A 21,250-nucleotide genomic window follows, 5' to 3' on the forward strand; every position below is an offset into this window, starting at 1 on the left:
CAGTGACAGACGCCGGATACACAAGGCCACACAGCGTGGGATTCCATTTATGTGAACCGTCCAGAATAGGTGTGTCCAGACAGGAAGTGGGTGAGTGGGTGTCAGGGGCTGGGAACGGGATTTTTTGGGTGATGGAATGTTCTGGAAGCGCAGAAGATGGTTGCACACCTCTGAGAATATACTACCCATCAGGGAGCAATCCACTTTAAAAGTGTGAGCTCTATGGTGTGTCACGCTGTCGTGAAAACCCCAGCAGCACGTGCACGGCGACAGGAGCCCACTGTCAGGGCTCTCGGCAGCAGTGACCTCCGTTGTGCCCAGGCCTGGGTGCCCCTGCAGCCTCAGTGCAGGTACACAGCCCCCATGCGACCAGCCGGATGGCCCCTTTACCTTCTCGCGGTCTCGCTCCTCCTCCCCCTCGTCACCCTGCTGTGGCTCTTCGTGCTCCTCCTCAGCGGCAGTGACAGTGGCATTCGCCCCTGGCTCTTCCTGCAGGAAGCCCAGTGGTGGGGGTTTGTGGTGGGACCCTGGGTCCGGGTGTCCCCTGCCTGTGTGCCCTAATCTGCCCTTGTGCCGGGACACCCTCTGACAAGCCCCAGGCCTCCTCCTGCATGCCACGTGTTGTGTCAGCAAGCAGGAAGTGCAAGTGGCCAGGAGAGCCGAGCGCCCAGAGCGGCCGGGCCCACCGACTTCTGTGTCGTGACTGCTCACGGCTGCTCCCCAGCTCTGCCACGAGGGCCAGACACTCAGTCGCTGCCTGGGCGAGACGGAGGGCACAGGAGCTGGCCCCAACCTGGCTCATCTGTGTGAGGGTCCCCTGACACCCTCCCACACCTGGGGCCTGGGTGGCCGGGAAGGTCTGATAGGTGATGAAGGGGAAGGGCCACTGTGGGCAGGACCCAGGAGTGTCCCTGCACTCCTCACGGAGGCAGCTGTGTCCAGCTGCGGACGGTGTGGGGCCGGCCCGCCCGCCGGCTCTTACCGTGGACAGGGCTGGGGCTGCGGCAGGCGGTGGCATGGTGGACAGCCAGAAATCTAAGTCTTCACTCTGAAACCAGACAAACAGGGCTTCGGCCGAAGCAGCAGGACGGGCCCGAGAGGGCCCAGGGGGAGCCTGCGGGGTGCCCCAGCAGGCCCAGGGCCACGTGGGCGAATACAGGAACCGCCCAGGGTTCCACCTAGAGCGGCTGGCAGGGCCCACGGTCCCCTCAAGCATGACAGGCATGCTGAGAGTCAGCCTCACCTTCTGTTCCTTCTCTTTCTTTCTCTCCCGCTCTTTCTCTCTGTGCTTCTTCTCTTTCTTTTTGGGCTTCTTGCTTTTCTTTCCCACAACGGGAACGTCCTCATTCTCAGGGGACTTGGAGGTCTCGGCGTTTCTGTGTTTCTGGATTGGCAGCTTCTCGCTGTCGGCTAAGGGCCTGCGTGGGAATGGGGGGCAGGTCACAGAAGGAGCCACCTGCCAGCCCATAGGCTCCAGATCTGTTCTCCCACGTGTGACCCAGCTACTGACCGGTTCTCTGGTATATGACCCTGCCACCCAACATATGCATGGCCCGGAGGGGGAGCCCTCTGCCACCCATTTTTTTCTGTACGTTGTGCAAAAAGCACAGGATGGAGAGGAACGGCGAGGACACAGACACACCAGGAAGACCCGGGCCTGAGTCCGGCCCCGCACTCACTTATCCAAGTCTATGTCCAGGGCCCTGTACGGGTCGTTGGGGTCTTTGTCATCCTCATCACTGGGCAGAGCGTTCTGAGGAAAGACAGGGACTTGGGGTCCAGGTCACCCAGCCCCTTCCAGACCCCAGCTCGAGCCCAGAAGCAACCCAGTCAAGATGGATGTCCAGCTCCACTCCTACACCCGAGGCGTCCAGTCTGGGCCAGGTGCTCAGAGTGGGCAGCAAGGCCAGGACGGGCCAGCACAGGCCAAGATAAAGGGGAAGCGCGAGGGGACGCCCACTCAGCCCAGCCTGCACCCATCCCCCGTCCTGGGCAGTGGCGAGGGCAGCCCGTGCCGGGCGGGCGGACCTCGGGCATCTCCTCGGTGACGATGTCCACCTGCTGGGCCGGGGCAATGTCCTCGTCGCTCTCGGTGTGCAGCGAGCTGTGGCGCCGTGGCTTGCCCTTCGCACCCTTCCTGCGCTGCCTGCGCCGCTCCTTCTCCAGCCTCTGTCGGTGCCGCCGCTGCTCCTCCAGCTTCACGTACTGCTCGGACGTGGGCAGGCCTGTGGGCGCGCAGCGCAGCTCAGCCCACCCGGCCCCAGGGCACAGGCAGCCCCTGCTGTCTGCGCTACAGGCCGAGGGGACTTGCGGGCACCATCCCTCGGGCCGCCTGGATGTGGATGGGGGCTTTCTGAATGATACCCGGAAATTGGGCTCTTGGTGTCCCGCCAATCTCGCCACCCTATCCTCATGCCGCCTGCTGTCCCCAGTTTGTCGGCACAGACACTTGCCTGGCACCTTCAGGGGCACCGAGAGGTCGATTTGCACCACGGGTATGTGCTCCACGCCGGGTGAGTCCTGGTACCGCTGCAGAGGCAAACAGCGAGGTGTTACTGGGTGGGCTGGACAGATGGATGACCCTGCCTAAGGAGGCCACCGCCCAGTGTGAGGCGCGCCCGCCTGGAGCAAGAGTACTCCTAGGGGCACAGTCTGCAGCACAAACAGGCGCTCCCATCAGCTCTTCCCTCTGAACCCTTTTCCAAGTTAGGAAAAAAGCAGACTTGACACCCTGGTGCGATGACAGACCCCCCTGTATGGCAGGACAAATCGGCCAGGAGACATGGGTGCGGCAGGGTGCGGCCATCATAGCCCTCGCACACAGCAGGTAGGGCAGGGTCTGCAGACCTCTCAGGAAGCTGAACGGGGTCACCAGGGGACCCAGCAATTCCAAGAAAGAAAGGACCCGAGCACCTGCCACATAGAGTTGGACACTTCAGGGAGCCCAACATGCTCCTGATGGTGGGCCACTGGCTGGAGGGTGCTAACAAAGGCAACGGGCACCACCCCGGACCAAGATCCAGAATGTTCCGGCCAGGTGGGACAGCCCCGTGTCCACCACCTCTGCAGCCTCCCGGGGCCGGCTGGTCAGAGGAGCCTGAACTCGGGCACTGTGCGTGGCCTGGCTTTATCCCAGGCCCCGTCCAGGAACCCCTCAAAGTCCTGCCCCTGGCTGTACTGAGACGGAGGCTTGGTGCACGCCCTGGAATGGCTAGGAGAATGTCTCTGGAGGACATTCCAGGCTGGCCTTACCTTTTGGGGAGACGGGGAACTTTTGATGTAGAATGGGTTGTTGGCCTGCTCCTGCTTCCGGGCTTCTCGACGCTGTGGGAACAGGAATCGAGGCCAGTGAACGCGTGGGACATGAACCTTGTGCCCTCCCAGCTGTGGGGCCCAGCCCTCGGCGCTTCCCCTGTGGGCCTTGGACTACAGGGAGACTGAGGTTGGTGGTGGGAAGGAGCAGGTGTGGGGACACAGCTGAGACTGGAGCCAGGCCGGGCCCCTGAGGAGCTCTGGGGTCGAGAGAAGAGAAGCTTCTCGTTCCGACAAAACTCAACTCTGACACCAAGGCTGGGCTCAGTCAGCACACCCAGGGGACAGTGGGGCACAGAGCCTGCTCAATAGGCTAGCTGCCCCAGAGCCACCGGACTCACCCGGGCCAGCTCCTCCTCGTCGGCCTCAGGTGGCCGCTGCTTAACGGGTCGCTGCTCCTCATCGTGGAAGATGGCCTTGGGCGTCTCGTCCTCAGACTCGCTGTCAGAGGGCGGCTCATTGATCCAGGCGTCCAGGTCCAGGCTGCAGGACACAGTGAAGTCACACAGTGGCTCCAGCCTGTGTACCTGACCCTGGGACACTCACAGTAGGGATCATGGAGAATGAGACAGAGCCCAAAGGACCCCGGAGTTGGGCTGTCCCTCACAGCCCTCCCTGTATTCTGGGCCCCCACGCGGGCTTGTGCTGCCTCCTGTAGAGATTTGTGGGCAAGGGCCACCAGCAGACCCACTTCCCAGGGGTAGGGGGACCAGGGATGGGACCAACAAGGGCCCACAAGAGTTGGTGAGCACCCAACACGGTCTACGTACCAGCCCGTCCAGTCTCTGGGGGCTCAGGCACGGCGGCCCTCCCTCCAGGCCCCGCCCTGCCCCACCTGGACGGTGTGGCACTGCTCCCACCACCCCTCCTGGGGCCAGCAATCCGCCCCCCGCTCCGTGTCCTCTGACGGAGCACACGGCTCACCCTTCGGGGACCGGAACCTTCTTCTGGGCTTTGGGAGCCACGGGGTTCAGCTCCCCGGCAAAGAGGGCACTCACTTCTTCTGCCACTGGCACGTCCTTGGCCTGAAGCTTCTGGATGTGCTTGACAAGGTGCAAGATGCAGGATGCCTGTGGGGACCACGGAGGGGCCACAGGTGAGTCACGGAGAATGGGGCTGTGAAGGCTACTCAGCACCTGCAGGGCGTCAGCCCATGCGGAGGCCCAGCCAGCAGAAGGCTAGAGTCCTGTTGGGGACATTCAGAAGGCTCCACGGGGAGCCTTCGGCCGTGAAAGGACCCAACCAGGAAGGAACCAACCCAACAACGGTCTCTTTCAACTAGAGGAAGTGAGAGACAGAAACAGGCCCACAAGCAAGACTTGAGGACCACAAAAGACATACTGTCCCATGAGAACCACCCAGGCGGGGCTGCACCCCAGATGCCAGCAGGGGTATGTAGCTCCAACACAGGGCTCCCAGGAGTGCAGTGTCTGGCCGCAGACTGCCGCGGGAACCAGGGTCCCCGGACACTGGGCAGGCTAACGTCACACATCTACCCTCGATCTCAGAGGACCGGGGTCCACTGAGGACTAGGAAGTACCGCGTGTGGTCTGGGGAAATGAGAAGCTCCATGTCGCCAGGGCGTCAGAAGCCAGGCCGCCTGACCGTCGATGCCCACATCGCTACTCTCAGCTTGCGCCAACCCAGCTCCTCTGCGGTGAGCAGCAGCGCGCCCACCCCCAGAACCCTACCACCACCTGGACGTCTCCCTCTTGGGCCGAATGACTCAAGTCTGCCAAACACATACCCTTAGATCGTCTCCCAGCAGACGCACACCCCCCATCCTCGCTGGGTGCCGCCTGTGCCCCCAGGAGCCCGCGGCCGGTGCGTACCCGCTCCTGGACCTCCAGGTCTGCGCTCTGCACGAACTGGGGCAGCCGCTCCACCATGAGCCGGGTGAGCTCCTGGGCCGCCTCAGCGTCCGCGTCCCGCTCCTTCTGCTGCAGGATGGACGCATACAGCTTCACCACGTTCTGCACGTACACCGCCTGGATGTGGCCTGGCAGGGTGGTGACCTTGGGCCGCAGCATGGCCTCCAGGGTCTGGTGGGGCTCCTGCAGATGCCTGAGAGCGGGGAGGCCAGGTGAGAGCACGCCCACCGCCCCTTACCGTGGGGTTTTCCAGGAGCTGGGAAGAGAGGCCAGGCGCCCTGCTATGGGGGATAGGGGGGCGTGCTCCAGACCCTGTCCAGCGACAGGGGCTAAGGAGAGGATACGAAAGAGGAAACTACAGTAATGACGTGACACAGACGACTCCTGAGCAGCCAAATAGAAAAAAGGAGGAAAACAAAAAGGAAAACTGTTCACTCGCGAGAATCTGTGAGGGATGAAGGGTATCGGGCAAGAACAGGAAGGCAGACTTAGGAAGAGACCTCGCGCCTGCGAGGACGACAGGTCCTGGGTCCCCCGGCTTACAGTGACTGGTCCCCAATGAGGAAGGGCCAGAACGCCATGCCAGGGGAATTGGGCTTTGGTGCAGCTAGTGCCAGAGAAGGGACTGCTGGGCACGCTCCCTCATCCCTTGTCCCTTCCTCTCGGGAACACAGGCGACTCACTCAGAGAACTCTCCGCAGATCCAGGCAGCGGCGTAGAGCACCTCACAGATCCCGTTGCGCTGGGTGCTGCTGGCCAGGAGGTGGGCGCTGTCAAGCAGCACGGACATCTGCGACACGGCAAACTTGCGGATGGCCTTTACGCGGATGGCCACGTCCAACATCTGTGAGGCGATGAGGTGGCCGTGGCGGGTGCCCTCCAGCCGGGTCAGCTCCGCCAGGATGCTGATGTACCTGCGGGAGGCGGCTGCTGAGATGCGCCCGGCAGGCGGCTTGTCCCGCGTGCCCGGGGCGGGGGACGCACCACTCAAAGTTGGTGATGTGCTGGTAGTTGGCTTGGCTGCAGATGTCGACGATCTTGGTCAGGAGCTCGTCCCGGTACGCCGTGCCCTCGGCCTTGTCCACATGGCTCATCAGCTTCTTGACGATCTCCATCAGGCTCTTCTTGGACACCTGGGGAGGAGGGGCGCTGGTGAGGGTGGGCTGGGCATGGGGACGCGGAGCCGTGGCCACCCCACCCGGGGGCACGCACCATTCCGTACAGGAGGTCGAGGGCACGCAGCCGGATGGACTCGTCCTTGTCATCCAGGCACTGCAGGACGAGGTCCTTGTGGGCCTGCACAGACTTGGGGTGTGTTCTCAGGATCTTGGACATGGCCAGCAACCCCAGGTACTTCACTGAGGGGACGCAAGACACAGACCCTGGTGCGCCACGACAGGCTCGGGGGCCGACACTGCCTGCAGCATGGCCCCCCGCTCAGCCCTGACGACCTGGGTGCCCTGGTGGACTCGAAGGATATTCTCAGGGTGGGACATAGAGAAGCAAGGGACAGCCCCCCTCCCGCTCAGCTGTTACCTTTGCTGTAGTTCAAAATGGTTGCCGACACGTTTTAAGTGTGGCAATTAACATGACACCCACCTTTCTGCCTGGCCTACACTGGGAGAGTAGATAGAGAAATCCCAGGCCCCACAGGCCCGGTGAGAACCTCACATACGAGGGGCCCCCGAGCGCCCCTGTAGGCCCCGATGCAAGATCATCTAAACCAGGAGTGACAAACTGCCACCCACAGACCATGTCCAACCCAAAGCCTGGTCTGTAAATGATAATGAACTGGCCCACAGCCACGCCCGTCACGTACATGTCGTCGCTGAGGTGGCTTCTGAGCTATAGCAGCAACGACCATGTGGTCTCAAGGCTAAAAAAGTTACAGGCTGGCCCTGCTCTGAACAAACAGCTCTGGAAGCGCTGGCCACCAGTGTCACTGGCTAGAACTTCTCAACAGAACACGTCTACAGAGAAAACATGCACGCAGCCACATAAACAAATGGCCAGCGGGGCTGTTTGGTCAGCTGGGAAAGCCACCAGTGAGCCGTGAGTCACCATAGACGAGGCCTCCCAGGGAGAACGCACACAGCTCCACAAAAGGGGAGTGCCTTACAGTTCTGATCGGAGTCTTCTATTAATATTCTCAGCTTCTGGACGCAAAGCTGCAAACAGGGAGACAGCACTGATGACGTGCCCCGAAGCAATGGCGTATACAGCAATGCCAGGCCCACCCACGCCCCCACGCTGTGCAGCACCCACCACGCAGGGCTGCCCACAGGTGCTGGCAAGGACGCTGACAGCAGCAGGCGCCCAGCATGGATGCATGGAAGGGCCCACGGAACACGCACAGGACACCCTGGGGCTTAACCCACCACGCAGGGCTGCTCACAGGTGCTGGCAAAGATGCTGACAGCAGCAGGCGCCCAGCATGGATGGGCCCACGGAACACGCACAGGACACCCTGGGGCTTCCCACACGTGCTCAATGTGTAAGGACACAAGGACAGCATGGTGGTGCTTTCTGTGCCACCATGTTACTTGTGCAATTTAAATATAACTCCAGCCCCCAAAACGACGGGTGAACATCACAACGGTCCCTAGGCCACTTAGGGAGCCCATGGGGCTCCATGCTCCAGGGTGGATATGGCATTTACAGGGGTCACAAAGAAGCTGGAGAGCCAGGGTGGTTGGGGACCTCAGGAGATGGGATAAAACAGCCATGTTTCTAGGTGGCTAGGGGGGCCAGGAGCTGCTGCACAGTGCAGGGTGCTGGGCATGAATGGTAGGGCATCTGTCAGACCATGGGGCGGGGCTTGCCAGGTGGGGACAGAGGGTAAGAGGCCCAGCGGTGGCTGGCATGGGGCTTACCTGGATGCTGGCGCTGTGGTTGGGCATGCCGGAGGACAGCGAGATGAGCACTGAAACAGACGGCCTTGGCTTAGGAGCCCCACGGCTTGTCCACTGTGCGTCCGGTGGGGCACCCGAGCCAGAAAGCCCACCACACCGAGAACGTTCGGCCTGGCTGGCTGGCCTTCATGCGGAGGGTAGACACACTGGGCTGGGGCGCTCCCTGGGAGGGCCGGCTTGCAGGGCTAGCCCTTGGTGGCAGCTGGAACTGGTTTCCGGGGCTCCTGCCACCACCCCGACAGGGCCCCCAGCGCTAAGCGCTCTGTGCAAACACACGGCTCACACCGAGCACCTCCCTCCCTCTCGGGTCTGGGGTATTGGACGTGCTGGCCAAAGGCGCCCACGTGACCAGCCCCTCATGGGGACCCTGAGCGCTGGGTCTCTGTGGCCAAGAGCAGATGAATGCTCCAGAGGCACCAAGCGTCTGCCCGAAACAGTTCCATGGAGCTCAAGCCACACCCTCCGGTCCAGTGCCCCTGTGACACACCAGGCCCCAGACAGGCTCTGCCAGACCCCCGCCCACCCCAGAGCCATTTCCAGTCCCGCCACACCCTGTCCTCGCCCCAACTTTCCAGAGACAGAAACCCTCTTCCCAAGGCCTACGTGCCCCACCTCCAGGCACCAGCCGCTGTGCATGCCCACCCTCACTCTCCACTGTCACAGAGCCTTGAGCGTCACAGCCCAGGCCACACAGCTACAGGCCTGGGGCACAGACTATGGGCCACCTTTCTACGAATTGCTAAACATGAGACTGTCCGCAGGTCCGCGAGGAGGGACCATGAGGCTGCTCCCCAGCCACTCTGGCCAGGGCGAGCAGAGGACGAGAAACTGAGTCCCCGAGCCGCCAGCACCCACCGCCAGTCTATAAGATGCCCGGCTGCAGGGACATGGGACCCAGACAGTGATGCAGGAGGCAGCCAGCCAGGTCCAGGAGCAACGGACACCAGAGGAGAGGGGCCCTGTGACTCCTCGGCGCTGTGGACACACGGCCATCCGCAGTGCCCCACGGGGCCCTGTGCCAGGTCCCGACCCCCACAAATGGCCTCTCGGGAGACCTTTCCAGGAGTACACGTGACTGCACTGCTGAGGACCCCTGCTCCTAGGTACCCGCAAGGGAGGTGAATAATGCCACAGGTTTGCTTAGAAACGGAACAGGGCCTGTGTCGGGTGTGAGGACTAGGCCACGAGCAGCAGGAGCTGACACCGGAAGCCGGGTGAGGGCAGTGGGTTCTGGCTGTGACACTTCCCAAGGGGTTCCAGGCGGGGCTGGGCGCGGCTCAGAGACAGGAGGAAACCTCCAGCGGGGAGAGGTCGTCGAAAATCTATGACTATGGGTGACCCTGCAACACACTGGTGGGGCCTGGGGATGGCCATCAGGGGCCGGCCTATTGCAAGTCCCACCACCAGGACCGGCACCCTCCTGTTCCAGAACCCAATAAGCAGCTCTCACCTGCGATGACGGTGTTCACACATTCGTAGAGAAGGGACATGGCAGACGTGCTGGGGGAGGGAACAGACACGAGGCGTGAGGGCTGAGTCGCGCTACTCTGCGCTGTCTGCGAAGACACGGCTGTGACAACTGAGGTCACATCATCAGAAGCTCAGGGCAGGGAGATGCAGCGAGCATCCCCCTCCTAGTCACCACAGGTGGCTGAGGCGTGAGGGCTGGCTGAGTCGCGCTACTCTGCGCTGTGTCTGCAAAGACACGGCTGTGACAACTGAGGTCACGTCATCAGAAGCTCAGGGCGGGGAGGCGCAGCGAGCATCCCCCTCCTAGTCACCACAGGTGGCCATGGGTGCCCTTTCCCCTAACCTCCCAACTGTGTGACATCCATGAAGGAAAGCCAAATCCCCTTCATGCTCTGGAAGCATGGAGAAAATTCTAGCAGCCTGAAACACCACTGCCTGGTTGTACTGTGACAGGGAGCCTGAGGGGCAGTCACGTGTGGCCCCACATGGGCAGGCAGAATACAGAAGCCCGGGCCCCAGTGCGACCCTGTCTGGGAAGCACAGCCCAGACTGACGACCGAGGCAGGCACCGAGTGCATCTGCCCCCGATACTCCTTCCCACGGGGTGCTCTCGAGCCCAATCACCCATGTGCCCCACGGAGCACGGCCGTCACAGCCGGTCCACATGCCGGTCACGTGGCCGATGGCCTTGTGATCTTCTCTGAAAACCAGAGCTGCACTGTAATCTCTGTGACTTGTTATTTACAACCAAAACTGTCCCAAGCCCAGAAATCTGTTGTAACTATTTATCTTCCAGCATCTCATCGGATGGTGAGCCAGGAGGCTGAAGCCCGGGGGAGGGCGGGGACTTGCTGGAGGCCAGCGCCCCACTTGGGGGTGCATGCAGCTCTGAGGGCTGAGGCAGCCTCAGGGCCCTATTCCTTCCCGGGGTTGGGGAACCTTGGGAGCAGATCTACCCAGCCAGCTCTTCACTGAGCCCACCGAGGCCCATGGTGACCGGGGGGTGGCGGGGGCTGAGTGGGGCGCATTTCCTCCCTTTCTTTTGTTTCCTGTTTCAGAACCTGAGGGGACAGCAGCCCAGCCATGTCCCAGGAGGGTGGGCGGGTTGCCGAGCACAGCCCTCTCTGGAGCACTCACACTGCGTGTTTGCATCTTGATCCAGAACATTCCCTGGGCTGCCCCAGGGAGCACAGGCCTGCCCAAGGCTCACCTGTGGATCAGGTTGGTGAGAGGCTCGATCAGCTTCTTGCCCAACCTCGGCTCCAAGGGGGTCAGAGCACCAAACTAGGGAACGAGAGGCCAGTGAGCCACAGGCAGCAGGGGCGGGACAGCACGTTCACGTTTCCGCATCACAGTGGCCAAGCCCAACCGCTTTCCCCACATCGAGAGCTCCCAGGACACCCCACGGCCTTGCCACAGCCGAGAGGAAGGAAGGTCGGGCCACTTGCCAGCTTGATGATTTTGATGAGGACCCAGTTGTTAGTGGAGGAGGTCATCAGCTTGAAGAACAGCGGGGCCAGGGAAAGGTAGTTTTTGGGGTTGCGCCTGGCCAGCTCGCAGATGACGTTGACCGCTGCCGACTGGACCCCTGTGAAGTAAGAGGGATCCCCATTAATCAGAGTGTTCCTCAGCAGACTGGCCATTCCACGTCAGTGCCCCCACCTGTGCCCGGTGCTGCACCCATCACCTGTGGGCACAGCCCAATCCCCAACCCCTCGGAGCCCTGACCACCAGAGGGCCGAGAAGCAAGGCCAAGGCAACAGGAATCGTCCCTCACCCAAGGCTGCGGGGCTGGGCCATACATGATCCAAGAAACATGAGGAGCAGGCCACTCACTACGTGAAGGGACCGCGTTTCCCTCCACCAGGAGAGCCACACTCCTGCGCCCCCGCCCGCCATGCCTGCTGCCTTGGCTGCTGCCACCCAGACGGACCTCTCGGCACTCTGTTAACTCTCCATGACGTAGGGCGGAGCCCCCCCGAGACATGTCGGACCCTGAACTTGGTTCGAAGAAGCTATTCTATATCTGTTCAGCCCAGGGCCCCGCGGAGGCCAGTCCGGGCCCTGTGTGGCGTGTGGAGGCTTTGGGGTGAGCTCATGCAGCCACCATGCAGATGGCCAGATGAGCCCTCCCCAGTGCGCGGGAGTCTACTGAGGGCCTAGCACATGCGTGCCCCAGAAGCACAAGCATACCCAGCACCCTGATCTTGGTGCCTAAATCCTGCACCAATAAACAGGATCAGGGCTGCCTGGAGAAATGGCGGATGCCAGGGCCCGACCTCCCTGCGGTGGCGCCAGAAACCTTCTGGAGATCTCTGGGGGCGGGGGTTGTAACTCAGACCTCTGGGGACCTAGCGCCCTGTACGCCTACCTCATATTGCCCCCACCAGGCCCCAGACACTGGCTGAGCGCTATGGCCCCGCACAGTCCCCATCTTAAACCAACGAACCAGGGTCAGGGTCCTCCAGCTTCTCTTTCAGGCGGGGAAAGGCGGGGCGCAGAGACTCGGGGTACTTCAGAAACACCTTGTACATGATCAGCACAGCCTTCTTCCGGATGTATGGCTTGGTGTGCGACATCTGTAGGAGCAGATGGCAGTCAACTCCCCTTGACACTATGCCCTGTGCACCTGCATGCTCACTGGCTATGCACACCTGTGTGCTCACCTGCCACACCTTCCCTGCTCACCTGGATGCTCCCCTCCCATACTGCCTGCTCACCTGTGTGCACCTGTGTGCTCACCTGCACAATCACCTGCATACTCACCTCCACACCTGCCCTGCTCACCACCTACACGCTCGCCTCACACACTGCCCTGCTCTCCTACACATGCCCACGTCTCACCTCCGTTCCCCGGAAGAAAATCCTTTCTCCACCTTCCAGCCTTCAAGCCCCACCAACCCAGGGATCACTCAGCGGTGTCCTGGACGGAACGGAAACCTGCCTCCCTGCGTCTGCGACCCTAGGCCTGGCCTCCGCAGGCTGACTTTCCTCCTTGGCTCCCTGGGGCCCAGTGAAGGGCCTCGGGCAGGAAAGGAAGGCCACACTGCGAAGAGTGCCTCTGCCTACCAACATGGGCCTCCGGCGGCCCCCAGTGCAAGATGCCGAGGGGCCGAGGCCCCCAAGTGCCTCCTCCTGAGAGAGCTATCCCAGCCCTGAGAGCGGCTCGCTAGTGCCCCCTGTGGGCTCCGCACACTTTCTGAAATCATCTAAAGGTCAAGATTTTTGGCTGGGTGGGCCAGGTCGCTAATCCAACTACTCGGCTGTCTTTGAGCCCAGAAAGTGCCACGAGACTATGTGAACAAATGGGTGGGGCCGTGTTCGCATAAAACGCCTGGTGGCCACCTGCCGTGCTGCCCGATCTAGAAGCTGATTCACTGGCAGTCCTCTCGAGACTGTGGGCTGGGACCTGCTCAGGTGCACAGCGAACAGGCTGACCGTGTGAGAACAGAGCCACCCTCCATGAGGCTTTAATGACAAAGGAAAAAGGCTCCCCTGGGAGCTGGAGACCTGGCACAGTGTCTTGGGAGGTCGTGATTTCCAGGACATCCATGTTCAGGGTGACGTTCTAGACACCCTGGAGGCCAGGACTGACTGGGATTATGCCTCTCGGGTCAACTGAGCCCTGAGCAGTCAATCTGTGGTCAGACAGCGATAAATGGCATCGGGATGGGGAAGGAAGAAAAGCGTCACCCTGATTATGCCACTTGTTGAGACAACTGCTATGGTCACTTAAGCTTCAGTAAAAAAGTGACTGACAGGTCGTGTGCCTGACCATATGGGTGAACGTCTTCAGCCAGACCTCACCCACCAGCAACACCTACCCCTTCCCCAAATGGGACTATTTCAAAGAAGATAAAGAAAAAACGTGAGAATCACAGTGATGGAGATAAAGCCACTGCCTGTGTCCTCCATTCCTCCCGGGGACCCCGGCCCACTTCCGCATGCCTGAGAGCTCTTGTGTGACATTTAGCCTCGGCTCTCCCCGCACCCATGCTTTCCAAATCCCCTCACAGAGCAAAGGCCGAGGGGTGGCAGCACGCTTGCTAACTCACCAGTGTCATGATGTCGTTGGCCAAGTCTCTGGCAAGATCTGGGGTAACAAAACAGGACAGGCCGGTCAGTGCCACACCAGTGTCGTACTGACTGGGGCTGCTCAGGTCCTGGAAGGGGAGGGAGAGGGTTAGGGGCAGGCACCAAGCACGCATCTCCTCGGTCCCCATGCCCCTGCCAGCCCGAGGAGTAACATGGAGCAGCCGGATCCTCACTGTCACCAAGATAGGAGTGGCATGGGTGTAAGAGGAGGGTGCCCCCGTACCCCTCACGGCCCACATCCGAGGGGTGCAATGAGGCCTGGGCTCCAGAGGAAGCAGCTTGGCCAGCTGGCCCCAAACACCCGTCGAGCCCACGGCAGGAGAGCCCTGGCACCTCTGCTTCCATTGGGGTGTCTCCCCCACAAATAGGGGCTACTGCTCCGGGACCCTCCCAAAGCAGAAGATTCAGCCTGCACCCCACTCCACTCTGATGCCATCTACCAGCGGCCCTCCACCCTACTCTCACCAAGAGCGGTGGCAGGAGCGTCCCCGCTCTTGACGTGTGGCAAGGGCTGTTTTATATCACAAGCTCGCATCTGGGCAGACATCTCGTAAAGAGCCCCCAAAACTTTCATACAAGCACGTGTAGCGAAAAATACCAAGGTGTAATCTAGGAGTTAAGCTCTAGAGCATACTAGTGATATGGAAATGGTCGCTTTTAAAGTCCCTCCAGGCCACGCTGAAGAGAAATCCACCACCTAGGAACCCACAGCGCAGAATCCAGGCCCGACCGGCCAGACTGTCCTCCCAGTGTGAGGCGCAAAGGGCCAGCAGCGCGCCTGACACAGCTGCTCAGAAGCAGGGCTCTGCGGAGCGGGAGGACGCCCCGCCTAACAGGCAGGTCTGCGGCAGCCGTGCTCAGGAGTCTCGGGTTCGGTCAAAACGGAAACACAGACTGCCAACACCCGGGATGCGAATGAGAGGGACGGAGGTGGTAGGTGGGGCTGCGTAAAAACGGGACTCTGTGCGTGAGGCTGAGACTGCAACGGGCAGAGGGCGCAGCAGCAGTGGTCAAGGTCGTTAAGTCTTACTACAATATCGTCTGTTCAGGTGTGAGGACGTCTCAGGCTTGGGCCATCTCCCCAGCAGGGTAGGTCTAAGTGACTGCCTTTAGCACATCTCAATGGGAAGCAGTGACAGATCTATGCCTAAATCGAGGTCATGACTAAGGGGCAGGCAGGGGACAGGATGCGCCAAGATGACCAGCAGGAAAACCACAGCTGGGCCTCGGCAGGCTAGCTGGCATCCTGGTACCCAGGCGACCAAAGCCCCTTCGCTCTCCTCTCTTTTGCTCCCCTCCCATTTACTGTCCCAGTGCCCCACAGGGAGTGCTCGCCCAGCCCCATCCTCCCCAGAGCCACTCCCGGCCAAGGCCGCCCCACCCGCCCCGCCCCAGCATCTAGACTCTAGCACCGCTGTGCAGCCTTGCCCGGAGCTGTGAGTCTGTCCCCCAGAACCGCGAGTGTGGCAGTGCCGAGTTCCCAGACCCACATCTCAGCCCACGCCAGGCATCAGTACCCAGTCAGTGCCGGCATAGCCAGCCTGCCTGACCAGAGCATCCACTCCAAGGTCACCAGGTCACCATGCGGGGTGACCAGCACTCGTAGGAATCTGGCCCTAGCACCCCAGAGCTATGGTCTCCAGCAACACGGTCTGGGAATGGGAGCGGGGAGTCCCCCATTCCCACCGACATGCCCTCTGCCCTCTCATCGATCAGGTAAGAAACAAAAGATGCTCACAGTACTGGAGCCAGGGAGGAAATGTATTACCCAGTGATCTTCAAAAGCCACTTTAAAAACACGCTTACATGCGACTGAAATATGCACATGGTCTGACTTGAAAGGCCGGGGGCAGAACCTGCACGGGGAGGGGGCGTAACCTCAGCAGGCACTCCGGGAGAGGACAGCAACCAACAGGGGACAGAAGGGCAGCGCGGCGAGCCTCCGCCGCCCCCGCCAGCCCAGGTGCAAGGGCAGACGGCTCCGCCAAGTCTGGTGTCTCTTGCTAATGACAAGGCTGCGGGCGCGGACTGCTTGCTAAGGGAATGACAGCAAGACCCTGCTGACCTCAGCGCCTTCCACTCAAACGTGAGTGTCAGAAAACCAGCGTGCAGAACAGACACTCACAGGGGGTCAAAGGAGCCCGGCCAAGAACGAGGAGGCCATGGGGACTGCGGGACGGGCGGCCTACCTTGCGGATCTGGTTAGTCGTCAGCATGATGACGTCAGTTCCTTCGTGAAAGCACTGGGAAGCAGCGAGGTAGCCGATGCGCTGTTGGGTCGAACAGACGGAGCGTGAGAGGTGAGACGAGGGGCCCGAGTGCCCTCTGGGAAGCTCCTAGCCCTTCGCCTGAGCTTGGCCCCGAGCAGCCCCCAGGCCCAGGGGCCACAGCTGGGTGGGCACGGGAAGTCATTCAAGAACCTAGCCAGGGTCTGTAAAACTCCAAGAGCATGTGGTTATCGAAACCGACAGTCCTTTAAGGTCTGCCAACCACAGAGCCCTCACTAACGCTGTACTTCCACTCGTCAGCCAGGAACTGCTTTGACAACCTCATGCAGGAAGTCATCCCAAGTGCTGGGTTTTCCTGGGCTCGAATCTCTGCCAGAATGATGCGGCGACCTCGTCACATCTGCACGTGTATGTGATGCCTCAGCCCTCGTGCCGAGCACCGCCTGTTTTGACAAGCGTGGCATTTTATTTAAGAGTAACTGGCACGCAGGACGACTACGTCCTTCAAAGCAAGCTTGGGCCTGACCATGGCAAGGACCCAGAGGCAGGTGCTTGGGGCCCTCGGGGCAGGAAGCAGCCTCAGCCGCCAGCCAGTATGCGTTCTCACTGAAAACCAAGCCGATGCGGGAAAATTAAACGGAACACCCACACACAGGCCAGATCCTGATGACTGTTTTTCAGGCTATTTACTAAAAATGGGAAACACGCTTATGTTTAACATCGAGTGAGAAGAAAACAGTGTCCCAAGTTGCTCACGGGTAGTGTCCCTCAGAAGATGAACACGAGGCCACAGGACGAGGTGACGAGTGATGGTCTCTGGGTAAGATGGTCAGTATTATTTTTAAAGAATTACAAATTTATCTTAATTTGTACTAAAAGTATATATAACTGATCACATAAACTCATACTTTAAATGACGTTACTTAAAATTGAAAGAAAAATACTATGTAAATAGCATTAATAATTGACAAAATCTGTGAAGGTATGGTGGCTGCGTGGCTAAAGTTTGACCAAAATAGGTCACTAGTGTTTTTGTTACCCTATTTTTTTGCAGCACAGCCTCTGCCCATAGGACAGACGGTATAGGTGGCCAGGGGACCCCCTCCTCCCTCCACCAAGGCCCACTCCTCCCCAGCTCCCATCGCCATGGCAACAGGCCCCAACGCAAAGTACCTTGAATGTGAACTTGGAGGCGCTCATCACTTCTATGATGTTGAAGGCAGCCCAGCTGATGTCATACCCCAACATTTGCAACTGTTGAGAAGGAAGAGACTCATTCACAAGCCAAAGCTTAAGCCCTAAATCCCAGCATCCTGTCTTGGCTTGTGGAAGGACACGCGCCGTTTGCAGTCTGAACACAGCCCAGGGTATCTCATGTCTTCTGACCAGTTAGCCTTCACCTTGCAGAATACAGGGACAGGTGACAGCAAACACTATGGGACTATGGATGGCTGCAGCTGAAATTCCAGCAGCCGTGCTTGGTTAAAATTCCCTACGATGATACTCATGAAACCTACAATGAGAGGGGACGCCCGCCCCACAAACCCCGAGTCGCCCTCTCTGACCAGGAAAGAGGTCAGGAGGCGATGCCTGGCCTAGGCTCCCACGCCGACCAGGGATCGTAGCAGTCTGGCAGGGAACCATGCAGACACCCGGCCCAGAACGGTTCAGAGCCCCTCTGCAGGCTTCCTAGTGCCACTCACAGGGAGCTGAGGGTGCTCCTGCTGACCTCCATGTGGTAAGGGCCCTACTGGTCCCTGGGTCAGGGGGTCCACCACACCCTGTGCCATCTGATAATCCTGGCACCCCGCCCTTCCTCCCTATCTCGACTCTAAGAATTAGCCCTGTATGCCCTGAGGCCAGTGCCTAGAGCTGAGAGTGTCAAGCAGTGTTTGGCAGGTGGACGATGGACCAATGGATGAAGGGATGGATTGATAGATAATGGATAAGTGGATGGAGGGAGAGATGGACAGAAAATGGACAAGTGGATGGAGGGAGAGATCGAGTCGCCCTCTGACCAGGATGGATGGACAGACAATGGATAAGTAGATGGAGGGATAGATGGACAGACAATGGACAATTGGATGGAGACATAGATGGACAGACAGACAACAGACAAGTAGATGGAGGGATGGACAGATGGATGGACAATGGACAAGTGGATGGAGGGACGGATAGACAGACGAACAATGGATAAGCAGATAGAAGGATGGACGGGTAGATGGACAACGGACAAGTGGATGGAGGGATGGATGGACAGACAATGGATAAGTAGATGGAGGGATAGATGGACAGACAATGGACAACTGGATGGAGACACGGATGGACAGACAGACAACAGACAAGTAGATGGAGGGATGGATGGACAGATGGACAATAGATACGTAGATGGAGGGATGGATGGACAGACAAATGGACAAGTGGATGGAAGGATGGACAGACATACAATGGACAAGTGGATGGAGGGATGGACGGACAGACGGACAATGGAAAGGTGGATGGAGGGATGGACGGACAGATGGACAATAGATAAGTAGATAGAGGGATGAACAGATGGACAATAGATAAGTAGATGGAGGGATGGACGGACAGATGGATAATGGACACGTGGATGGACGGATGGATGGAGAGACAATGGACAGGTGGATGGAGGGATGGTCGGGTGATGGAGTCAACAGCTGGCCTGACTGCATGGAGGGCACAGAATGAGAGCATCGCTCGGAAGCACCGCCCAATCACAGAGCCGCGGTACTTACATACGTCAGCTTGCAGACTGCGTTTGCTTTCACAGCGATGTTGTCTTGCTTCAGTTCTTGCTTGATTTCATCGATGCACTGAGAGATATACTTTGCCTGAAAGGAAAAGAAATTGAGAAATTTTGAGTGCCTAATACAGTTAAGAACAATTAGACAATGGGTAAGTGGATGGAGGGATAGATGGACAGACAATGGACAACTGGATGGAGACACGGATGGACAGACAGACAACAGACAAGTAGATGGAGGGACGGATGGACAGATGGACAATAGATAAGTAGATGGAGGAACGGATGGACAGATGGACAATAGATAAGTAGATGGAGGGATAGATGGACAAATGGACAAGTGGATGGAGGGATGGACGGGCAGATGGATAATGGACACGTGGATGGACGGATGGATGGAGAGACAATGGACAGGTGGATGGAGGGATGGTCGGGTGATGGAGTCAACGGCTAGCCTGACTGCATGGAGGGCGCAGAATGAGAGCATCGCTCGGAAGCGCCGCCCAAGCACACAGCCGCGGTACTTACATACGTCAGCTTGCAGACTGCATTTGCTTTCACGGCGATGTTGTCTTGCTTCAGTTCTTGCTTGATTTCATCGATGCACTGAGAGATATACTTTGCCTGAAAGGAAAAGAAATTGAGAAATTTTGAGTGCCTAATACAGTTAAGAACAATTATTTCAGAAAGAAGCCAGATGCAAAACAAAAGGTCATGCGGCATTTGATTCTGTTTAAGTGACACGTCCAGAAGAGGCAAATCCACAGAGACAGGAAGTGGATTCTTGGTTGCCAGGAGCTGGGGGAAAGGGAAAAGGATGACTTCATGGGGAGGGGATTGCTTTTTGGCATAACGGAATGTTCTAAAACTGATTGTGGTGACAACTGTGTGCTGTGAATGTAGCAAAAACCACTGAACTGTACATCTAACGATGCTGTTATTAAAAAATACATTTCAATGCAATGAGATCTGTGGCTCCTTCACAGCCCTCCTGAGGCACGGGAGTGAGGCTGGAAGGAGAGTAGCTGGCTGGTGAGGGAAAGGAAGAGCCAGGCCCCTGTGGCCACCCAGGAAGAGCATCAGGTGCACAAAGCACAGGCAGGCCAGATGGCGCTGGTCCTGGGGCTGTGACCAGGTATGGGGGCACAGACAGGGAGCCGGGCTGGGGGGAGATCAGCTGTGAGCGGCCACTCTAACCCTTGGTGCCCCAGGCATCCCGGTGCTCCCAGGGCACCAGCCACATCTGGCTGGCTGCACACCAGCCCACCACTCACTGGGCAGGCTCCTCTCAGCCTGATGCCCACCGGCTCCCAGGTCCCCTATCTCTGAGCTTGTCACCTGGGCAGCCTTTCCACAGCAGCAGTAAGCCTGATTAGGAATCTGTCTGTGGCCCCCTGCCTCTCTCTGAGCAATGATGTCAAGGCCCATCCCAACTGCAGCAAGCATTGGTGCTTGGCTCCGCGGGCGCATGGACCACAGTGTGTGTGTCTGCTCCTGGCGGGTGGGCGCTTGGGCCCCTCCCACTTTTTGGTTCCCATGCATAGTGCTATGTGAACATTTTTGTACGTTTGTGTGATCATGGGTTTTCCATTCCCCTGGTTTCCTCACTTACTCAGCACATCTCCTAACACCATTCAAAAAGGCTCGACCGAAGCGGTACTAACCCTCAAGGTCCAGAGTCCCTGATGCGCCCTCTGGGAGCAGCAGTGCAAAGCTCCCGTCATCCCCGGAGACAAGCCATGGCAGCCCCAAAGAGTGGTCACCATGGGGTTCAGAACGAGTCCAGCCAGCGCTCCATGACGCACGAGGCGGCACGCTCAGCTACCTGACACAGCAACACAGCTGTCCGGCTGGGGGCTGGGGGCTGACATACCCCACTGCGCCCCCCCCGAGGCCATACCACAAGCACGCAGGGCAAGGGGGCCGGGGGCCGCTGCTGCACATGCCCCAGGCTCGGATCCCTAAGGGTGGCCCCAGAGCTCCCTCCTGCCATCATCTGTCACCAGGACCACACCCCGGGACCCTTGGCTGCCCCAGCACAGGCCACAGGGAAAACCACTGCTGGAGCACTCTTAGCCACAGAACGTTTTATAAATATTTTATGGTCAAGAATTGGTACAATGGAACAAGCGTCACCATATCCTTGCAGCGGGCTTCAGATTACTAAACCCCGCTCAGGGGACCTTGGCTCCTGTCCCTTCCTGCCTCCTGGATCATGACCATTAACGACCTAAAAGGGAGGGAATAAGAAGCCCATCACGAGTGTCGGAGAAGCTGGCCACACATGGCGGGCGGGGTGTGCGTGGTGCAGCCGCTGGGGAGAACGGTCCGCAGTTCCTCCGGAGGGAGACAGGCCCCCGCTCGCAGGCAACCCCCCGAGAACACTGACAGCAGGTGCTCGAGCACACACAGGCCCCGAATGTACGATTTGTGGCAGGCCTGAAGCAGAAACAACGCAAACGTTCAGCGGCTGTGACGGGTGAACACAACGTGGCCCACCCGCCCGTGTCACCTGTCGGGGCGGCGGGGCAAGGCCCACTTCCAGCAGTGTCTGCGCAGCCCCCGTCAGCCCAAGTCCCCACAAGCACTGTTTAACAA

At 59.3% G+C, this 21,250-nt stretch overlaps 1 protein-coding gene across 1 annotated transcript in view; it reads right to left on the reverse strand.

The window, feature by feature from the left end:
- Positions 1-20,376, reverse strand: part of AP3D1 (adaptor related protein complex 3 subunit delta 1) — a 27,890-nt gene extending 7,514 nt beyond the window's left edge. Inside the window, exons 1-25 of the mRNA XM_025042661.1 lie at positions 20,317-20,376; positions 19,181-19,276; positions 18,645-18,740; positions 17,062-17,142; positions 15,850-15,930; positions 13,621-13,728; positions 12,015-12,144; positions 11,014-11,153; positions 10,776-10,849; positions 9,546-9,595; positions 8,057-8,106; positions 7,303-7,351; positions 6,396-6,541; positions 6,168-6,316; positions 5,867-6,097; positions 5,145-5,376; positions 4,237-4,382; positions 3,654-3,795; positions 3,253-3,324; positions 2,454-2,529; positions 2,029-2,225; positions 1,680-1,753; positions 1,244-1,418; positions 983-1,048; positions 391-489 (exon numbers count right to left, since the gene is read on the reverse strand). Coding sequence (XP_024898429.1) covers positions 391-489; positions 983-1,048; positions 1,244-1,418; positions 1,680-1,753; positions 2,029-2,225; positions 2,454-2,529; positions 3,253-3,324; positions 3,654-3,795; positions 4,237-4,382; positions 5,145-5,376; positions 5,867-6,097; positions 6,168-6,316; positions 6,396-6,541; positions 7,303-7,351; positions 8,057-8,106; positions 9,546-9,595; positions 10,776-10,849; positions 11,014-11,153; positions 12,015-12,144; positions 13,621-13,728; positions 15,850-15,930; positions 17,062-17,142; positions 18,645-18,740; positions 19,181-19,276; positions 20,317-20,376 — 2,820 coding nt within the window. The remainder of the gene's footprint in view (positions 1-390; positions 490-982; positions 1,049-1,243; positions 1,419-1,679; positions 1,754-2,028; positions 2,226-2,453; positions 2,530-3,252; positions 3,325-3,653; positions 3,796-4,236; positions 4,383-5,144; positions 5,377-5,866; positions 6,098-6,167; positions 6,317-6,395; positions 6,542-7,302; positions 7,352-8,056; positions 8,107-9,545; positions 9,596-10,775; positions 10,850-11,013; positions 11,154-12,014; positions 12,145-13,620; positions 13,729-15,849; positions 15,931-17,061; positions 17,143-18,644; positions 18,741-19,180; positions 19,277-20,316) is intronic.
- Positions 20,377-21,250: the final 874 nt, after the last annotated feature.

This window comes from Pteropus alecto, unplaced genomic scaffold (genome assembly GCF_000325575.1).
Source record: "Pteropus alecto unplaced genomic scaffold, ASM32557v1 scaffold30, whole genome shotgun sequence".
Taxonomy (NCBI): Eukaryota; Metazoa; Chordata; class Mammalia; order Chiroptera; family Pteropodidae; genus Pteropus; species Pteropus alecto.